The sequence below is a fragment of the Sarcophilus harrisii genome, chromosome 1 (assembly GCF_902635505.1).
Source record: "Sarcophilus harrisii chromosome 1, mSarHar1.11, whole genome shotgun sequence".
In the NCBI taxonomy this organism is placed as follows: Eukaryota; Metazoa; Chordata; class Mammalia; order Dasyuromorphia; family Dasyuridae; genus Sarcophilus; species Sarcophilus harrisii.
The window spans coordinates 715,323,871-715,331,708 of record NC_045426.1 but is presented as its reverse complement, the minus strand read 5'-3'; the positions used below and the strand labels follow the sequence as shown (position 1 = coordinate 715,331,708).

General features: G+C 46.3%; 1 protein-coding gene across 1 annotated transcript; it reads left to right on the top strand.

Annotated features, from left to right (window-relative positions):
- Window positions 1-427: 427 nt before the first annotated feature.
- LOC100930505 (zinc finger protein 345) lies at window positions 428-7,486 on the top strand. The gene is made up of 4 exons (XM_031957244.1): window positions 428-1,002; window positions 1,300-1,426; window positions 1,640-1,735; window positions 4,761-7,486. Exons 1-4 carry the CDS (start codon window positions 523-525, stop codon window positions 6,590-6,592), a joined length of 2,535 nt encoding a protein of 844 aa, XP_031813104.1. The 5' UTR covers window positions 428-522; the 3' UTR covers window positions 6,593-7,486.
- Window positions 7,487-7,838: the final 352 nt, after the last annotated feature.

Below are 7,838 nucleotides of genomic sequence, written 5' to 3'. Positions count from 1 at the left end.
TTAAAATGCAGCTGACATTTCTATGGATTCTACTATGTATTAGGAGAGAGAAGGGAGAAGAAAAAGAAGAGGAGGAAAAGAAAGAGAAGGGGGTGCAAAGAGGGAGGAGGAGGAGAAAAAGAGAAAGAAGGGGGCAGATAAAGAGGAAGGGCAGGGAAGGCAGGGGGGCGCTGAAGAGGTGGCCGCCCTCCCCTCCCCCCCAGCCCGCCGGGGCCGGTCCTGGTGGAGAGAGGGGCCAGGCTGCCCCCCGGATCGGCACAGGAGTGGACGTTGGGAGGAAGAGTCAGGAAGATGAGGAGGAAGCCGCATCAAGAGGAAGGCGGACCCCGGAGAAGCGAGGGAGGAGGCAAGGAACTAGGAAAAGGAGCCCCCCCCCGGCCTAGCCCTCCTAACCTTCTTCTCCCCACCCCCCATAAGCGCATGCAGCGGGAGAACTACGATTCCCAGAAGACCTTGCGCACCTTCTAGCTAAGGGATGGTCGGACTGTGGCCAGGAATAGAAGGCCGAGGAGCTGGCAGAGGATGCGCAGGCGCAGAACTCTTTCCTGCCCTCCCACCCAAGGACGCCAGCCTACATCTCCCAGAAAGCTTTGCACATCCAAAAAGAGCTTTAGAGTCCCTTTCAGCCGGGAGAGTGGAGCCGCTGCCGTCTTTCGTCACTTCCACTCCCGCGGCTCCTCCCTCCGTCGGCGGAACTCAGCTCGGGGTCCCTGTGTCCCGGGCTGCCGTGAGTGGGGGCGGGAGCGCGGCCGGCCGAGGCCGCGCCGAAGGGAAAGGGGGACATTGGTAAGCCTCGGGCCGGTGGAGCGGGAGGCCGCCAGCGCGGAGCGGGCCGCGCCTGCGCAGTGGCTTCTGGGCGCTGGGCCTAGGCCCGCCCCGCCCCCTCCGCGGGCCCGCCCTCTCATTGGTCCCCCTAGCAGGGCCCGGCGCGGGAGCCAATCAGCGTCGGAAGAGGAGGACGTCATGGCCCCCATCTCACACCTGAGAGGCAAGTCTCGCCAGGTGAGAGCCCCCGCCCGGCCCCGCCCAGCCCCGTCCCTCTGCTGAGCCCTGGTTGTCCCCTGAGTTTCCCAGCCAGGCAGGAGGGGCTGGGTGGATGCTCTGCGGCCGCTGTTTGCCCCGGAGATTCTGGGAGCTCTGTAGGCATTTCTGTGGCTCCCAGGGTGTGCAGGTCCTGCGGGCTGGTTTGAGGGAGGGGAGGGGGGCGGGACAGGGGACACGTACCCCCCCCCCGTGGCCCCTGAGGGGGCTGCTCCCCATGGGGGCCTAGGACTAGCACGGGTGGCTTGGCTCTTGCAGGGCTCCGTGAACTTCCAGGACGTGGCCGTGAACTTCACGGCTGAGGAGTGGGGGCACCTGCGCCCGGCCCAGAAGGAGTTGTACCGGGAGGTGATGCTGGAGATCTACGGGCACCTGGTGTGCCTGGGTGAGGACTCGGGTGCCCCGGGGAGGGTCCCCGCCCCAGCCCCCCTGGCTCCCGCCGCCCTCTCCCCTCCTCCCCCCAGCCCTGGACAGCTGTCAGCAGAGGGCAAGCACCCAGGAGATGAGGACTTCCCCGTCGTGCCCATCCTCTCCCCGTCCCAGCCCTCCGTGCCCTCTGAGGGGGATCTCCTCAACTCGCTCCCATTCCCCCGGGCAGGACTTGCGACATCCAAACCCGAGGTGATCCAGCAGCTGGAACAAGGGCAAGCTCCCTGGAGGCCCGGGGAAGGCACCTCCCGAAGCAGCCCTGCCGGTGAGTGAGGGGAGGTCTTTTCCGAACACCCTTCTTTGCGAGTCTCGTACTTGGTGCCTTGTTTTGGCCCTGCCTTCACTTCCCCTCTATAAGGTGTCTGTCAGTGGCCACAAAAGAACCTTATGTGCCATTTGTTTTCTTATCTCCTTGGAACATTCACTTCTGTGTCTTTTGTAGGAAGGAGTGCGTTCCTCTTCTGCTTTTTTAACAGTTTTATCTGGCTGATGAGCACTTATTAAGTCATGGGTGCATTTAAAAAGTTGTATCTGGCTAATAAGCACTTATCAAGTGCTATGTTTATTCCTGATCTCCTTTTTTAAAAGTCTGGTTAATCTGCACTTATTAAGCCTTGTGTGCATTCCCATTCCCCTTTTTAAAAAGTTGTATCTGGTTAATAAGCACTTATTAAGTCTTGTGTGCATTCCCATTCCCCTTTTTAAAAAGTTGTATCTGGCTAATAAGCACTTATTAAGTACTGTGGTCAGTCCCAGTCTCCTTTTTAAAAAATTGTGTCTGACTAATAATCACTTGCTAAGTCCTGTGTGCCAGACATTGTGCTTAGCACCAGGGTTATGGAGAAAGGCAAAAGCTAGCCCTTGTTCTCAGGGAGGTTATGGTCCACTGGGGTAACAGCAGACTGTGCCTCATGGTGTGTCAGATGTGATCTCAGAGAGAAGGCACTTCCATCAAAGAAGTTGAGAAAAGGCCTCTTGGTCAAGGAGCAACATTGGCTGAAACTTGAAGGAAACCAGGGAAGTCAGAAAGGGGAGACGAAGAAGCAGTTTCAGGCCTGGGCGGCGGCTGGTAAAAACAGTGTTTAGGGTGAGGAACGTGCAATGGGCCAGGGGCGAATATTGGCAAGGAGGGAGGAGGGGCCATGATAAAAAGGACTCCAGAAGCAAAGGTGGTTGTTCATTGTTGTTGGTCGAGTCTGACACTCAGCAGAGATACTGGAGGGGTTGCTGTTGCCTTCTCCAAATCATTTCACAGACAAGGGAAGTGAGAACAAGAGGGTGAGTGCCATGTCCGGGGTCCCAAAGCTAGGGAGTGAATGAGGCTGGACTTAATAGAGTCCTGCTGCCTCCAGGCCTAGTGCTCTTGAGCCACAAGAGAACACTTATATTTGGTGTTGGAGGTCACAGAGCCTTTGTGGAGCGGGAGAGCTACCAGGGTCAGAGGATTAGACTGGAATGGGAGAGACTAGGGGCCGGCAGACCCACCCCAGGCTGTTACAGTAGCCTTGGTGCACCCCATCTCAGGAAAGGAGCCTCAAGGATTGGGAGCTGGAGTTGCCCTCTACAATAATAGGGAAGGTACGATTGGGGTTTGGTTTGGAACACCTTGAGTTTGCCTTCTCTCTGGTGAATCCATCTTGACTTGTTCGTTTGGAGCTTAAAGACTGGGAGGGAAGAGCTCACGTGGGACAAGCCTCAGATTGCTTCTGGTTTGGCGTCAGAGATTAGAATCATGAAGGGGTAAAAGGGACAATGAGACACCAAAGGGGAGGGTTCTGCCTTCAGAAGTCGGGGCTTTCCCCCTCATCGGCATTTCCAAGCAGAGGCTGGGTGACCATTTGCTGAATATACCACGATGGGACCATTGCCAGCCATCTTGATTCTCGCCACTGGACTCCGATGGCTTTTCATGAGAAAGGGAAGCCGATGGCTTCTCATCTCTGCCTCGCTTAAGGACCCAGTCTGCTAGTTTGACTTGAAGAATGAGCCCTCTCATCTTCTCTTCACCTTCTCCTTCTCCTCTTCCTTCCTTCCTTCTTTCGGAGTCCCTCAAAACATGTGGTCCTTTTGTCCATTTTGTAAAACATCTGGTGGTTTTGAGGCTAGATTTTTTTCCCCTAATTTACTTTTTTGTTTTCAAGAAGCTGGGACAACATATTCTTTGTCCTGCACATTTTTTTTGTTTATGATTTCTTGAAATAGAACTCTAGAAAAATAGGCTTTTAAAAAGTTTGTTGTGAATCGAAGTGGAGTTACTTCACTAAGTCTTTAAACCCAGTCACTCTGGCTTTCATTGAATGGCCAGAAATAGGCCCCAGCTCAAGCCTCTGTTGCTCATGGTTTGGGTTTTGATGACGTAAGAGTAAAAACAAATAGAAGTTGTTTTCTGTTCTGGCCAGAAACTCTGAGGCTCTCTTGCTGCCAGATAGATGCATTTGTGGCATTAAATGGCCTTAGGCTGACTGAGACTGGGAAAGACCTTAATTTAGAAAGGCCAAGGTCACCTCCTGCATCCTGGGCCATTACAGTCATCTTGACTTTTATCTTGCCACTGGGTACTGGTGATTGGATGGGAGAGGGAGGCTGGTGACTTTGTGCAGCTCTGTCTCACTTAAAGCCAAATCATGAAAAACTTACTCATATGATGTCTTTGATCTTCTCTCAGAACGAAGGGCAAACAGCAATAATATATTATGATGAGATTCCTTTTGTGTGTAGTTTAGACTAGATGTCTACCAACATTCCTCTTTATTCTCAAATTCTGTGATTCTGAGATTTCTTAGCAGTATGCTCTAGGGGAGTCACAAAAATCAATATGAGCTTCAATTTCTTATTTTGTAACCTGTAATAACTGCTCTACCTACTTTTTCAGGGTCTTTTATCCAGGAAAAGATCATATGATATATCTGACTTTAATCATAATAATCACTGAAATAATCCTTTTACCATTGTATTTATATTGTATCTATTGGATGCCTCTGTCAGCTGGTAAAATGAATTGACCTTTTCTGGAACCATATTTTTAATGCATGCATGGAATAATGCATGAAATGAATTACATGGGTTTACAAGAAAAACCAATTATAATGAAATAAGGATGTATTTTTTCCTATCCAAGTTCATTGTTCCCAAAGGACATTTCTCTCAAGGCTCCCAACTTAAGGTTACGCTATAATTTGTTCTGCTTTTTACAGTATTACAATCTTATTTCTCAATAGAAGACACAGGCAATAGGTAGGCTATATGTAGCAGAAATGTTGTAGAATATTTACTTGTTTTATTTATTTCAGATTGGGAAACTAGACTTGAAAACAAAGAGTTGGGTTCAACGCTGGGCATATTTATGGAAGAATCTTCCCGGAGAAAACTCAGAGTGGAGAGTCCTTGTGTCTTAAACTTGAAAGAACCTTGGGATTGTGATTCCAATCTAAAGAATCTACAAAATCGTGAGAAACCTCGCAGAGTAAAAATCATCTATAGGAAATGTCCCAGTAAAGTGAAAAGTCGTGAATATAATAAGAATGGCAGAAATTCTGATGTAGAATCAAAACTTTCAGAATCGATCATTCCTGAGGATAAGAAGAATGGGAAATCACTTAGTAATCGTTCAGAACGTATTAATAACCATAGATTACAGACTGAAGAGAAACCTTATGCATGTAATGAATGTGGGAAAACTTTCCTTTGGTCAACAGAACTTAGCCACCATCAAAAAATTCATACTGAAGAGAAACCTTTTGAATGCAAAGGTTGTGGGAAGGCCTTCCGCTGGAATTCACAACTCATTCTACATGAGGGAATCCATAGTGGAGAGAAACCTTTTGAATGTGAAGAATGTGGAAAGGCCTTTCGTCTGAGGTCACAGCTTACGTTACACCAGCGAATCCACACTGGAGAGAAACCTTTTGAATGCAACAAATGTGGGAAAGCATACAGGCTGAGCTCACAACTTACTCTACACCAGAGAATTCATACAGGAGAGAAACCTTATAAATGTAAAGTATGTGGGAAGGCATTTCACCTGAGTGGACGGCTTACAGTACACCAGAGAATTCATACTGGAGAGAAACCTTATGGGTGTAATGAATGTGGAAAGGCCTTCCTCATGAGGTCACAGCTTATTGCACACCAGAGAATTCACACTGGAGAGAAACCTTATGAGTGCAACGAATGTGGGAAAGTCTTTCGCCTGAGTGGACAACTTACTGTACACCAAAGAATTCATACTGGAGAGAAACCTTGTGAATGTAAAGAATGTGGGAAGTCCTTCCGTCTTCAGTCACAGCTTACCGTCCACCAGAGAATCCACACTGGGGAGAAACCTTATGAATGTAATGAATGTGGGAGAGCCTTCCGCCGGAACTTAGAACTTACTTTACACCAGATCCTTCATACTGGAGAAAAACCTTTTAAATGTGATGAATGTGGAAAGGCCTTTGGCCACAGGACAAAACTTACTGTCCATCAGAGAATTCACACTGGAGAGAAACGTTATGAGTGTAATGAATGTGGGAAGGCCTTTTACCAGAGTGGACAGCTTATTTTACACCAGAGAATTCATACTGGAGAGAAACCTTGTGAATGTAAAGAATGTGGGAAGGCCTTCCGGCTGCAGTCACAGCTTACCGTCCACCAGAGAATCCACACTGGGGAGAAACCTTTTGAATGTAACGAGTGTGGGAAGTGCTTTCAGTGGAGGTCTCTAATTATAGTGCATCAGAGAATTCATACTGGAGAGAAGCCTTTTGAATGTAATGAATGTGGAAAAGCCTTCCGCCTCCAGTCACAGCTTACTTCACACCAGAGAATTCATACCGGAGAAAAACCGTATGAGTGTAATGAATGTGGAAAGGACTTTCAGTGGAGGTCTCTGCTCGCAGTCCATCAGAGAATTCATACAGGAGAGAAACCTTTTAAATGTAATGAATGTGGGAAAGCCTTCCGCCTCAGTGGTCAGCTTACTTCACACCAGAAAGTTCATACAGGAAAGGATCCTTATGAATGTAATGAATGTGGAAAGACCTTTTGCAGGAGATCTCATCTCATTGGACATAAGAGATATCATAGTAGAGAAAAACTTTATGAAAATGATGGATGGGAAAGGCCCTTTGATGTAGTATAGGACTTAACTGATCAGAGAATTCATATTGGAAAGAAAACTTTTGGATATAATTAATGTGGAAAGACTATTTTGTATGAGCTTCTTAGCTTTGTGTCACTATCAGGTAATTCATACAAGAAAGGATTGTAATGAGTGTGAGAAGTCCTTCTACTGGAGAGCCCATATTGTTGTATATCAAAGAATCTATAATGAAGAAACCATAAAAATGAATGTGAGGAAGACTTAGAACACAAACTTTTCTCACCAATAAATGATACATAGAAATAAATGTGGGAAGACTTTCCACCTAAAAAGATAGCTTGCTGGCTATCCGAGAACTATATTTCATCAAAAACTTAGAAGAGTAATATGCATACACCTTTTTTTGAACATGATGTTTACTGGACATCAGAGAATTCATTCTGGAGATAAACTTTACAGATGGGATAAATGTGGGATTGTGCCTTCCTTTGGAACACATAGTTTAATCATCAAAGAAAAGAAATTGGTAATAATGAAGGGGAAAATATCTTTCAGTATATCCACCCTACTCAGGCTTTTCATACATATGAAAAAAACCACATGAATAATGAATATAAAACATCCTTCAGCCAGTATATCAGTTTAAAACGTGAGCAGTCCTATAATCTGTCAGCTTCCAGGAATGAGAAGGCAATAGTCCTTTTACATTGTGCCCTGATAGGACGAGATGTGGGGTATTGGCTCCTGCTTGGGGCATAACAATTTAAGAAGGGTGGTGAAAAATATTTGAAATACAGCAATCTGATCCTAAGCCAATACTTGAATGAGACGCATAAAAAGGTGAGAGTGGTTAACATGGAGAAGAGAAGATTTGTAGCATGTTAGCTCTATAGAAGAGAGATTGCATTTGTTCTATTTAACTCCAGAGGGACACATCCAGGAAAAAAACTGAAATTTGCAAAGACACAGGATCTAGAATAGCATGAGAATTAATGAAAAGAAATAGGAACAAGGAAGAATATAGCACCTCAGGCCACAAACTGTATTATATAAATACCAATCATTAAAAGTATCTTGTAATAGCAAAAACACAAAAACCATGGATAAGGGAAGAATTTATGATGAAAAGGCATTATAGGAAATAAAATGGATAATTTTGATTATATGAAATTGGAACAGGTTTACACAAACAAATCCAATGCAAACATAATTAGAAAGAAAGCACAAAACTGGAAAAATATTTTTAATATCAAGTTTCTCTGATAAAGGCTGCATTTCTCAAATA

Bases quoted from the DNA above. Each gene is read 5' to 3' on its own strand.
- LOC100930505 (XM_031957244.1), top strand. From the start codon at position 523: ATGCGCAGGCGCAGAACTCTTTCCTGCCCTCCCACCCAAGGACGCCAG. The intron at 1,003-1,299 runs GTGAGAGCCCCC...TGGCTCTTGCAG, and splicing joins TGAGAGGCAAGTCTCGCCAG to GGCTCCGTGAACTTCCAGGA. The intron at 1,427-1,639 runs GTGAGGACTCGG...TCCCCCGGGCAG, and splicing joins CGGGCACCTGGTGTGCCTGG to GACTTGCGACATCCAAACCC.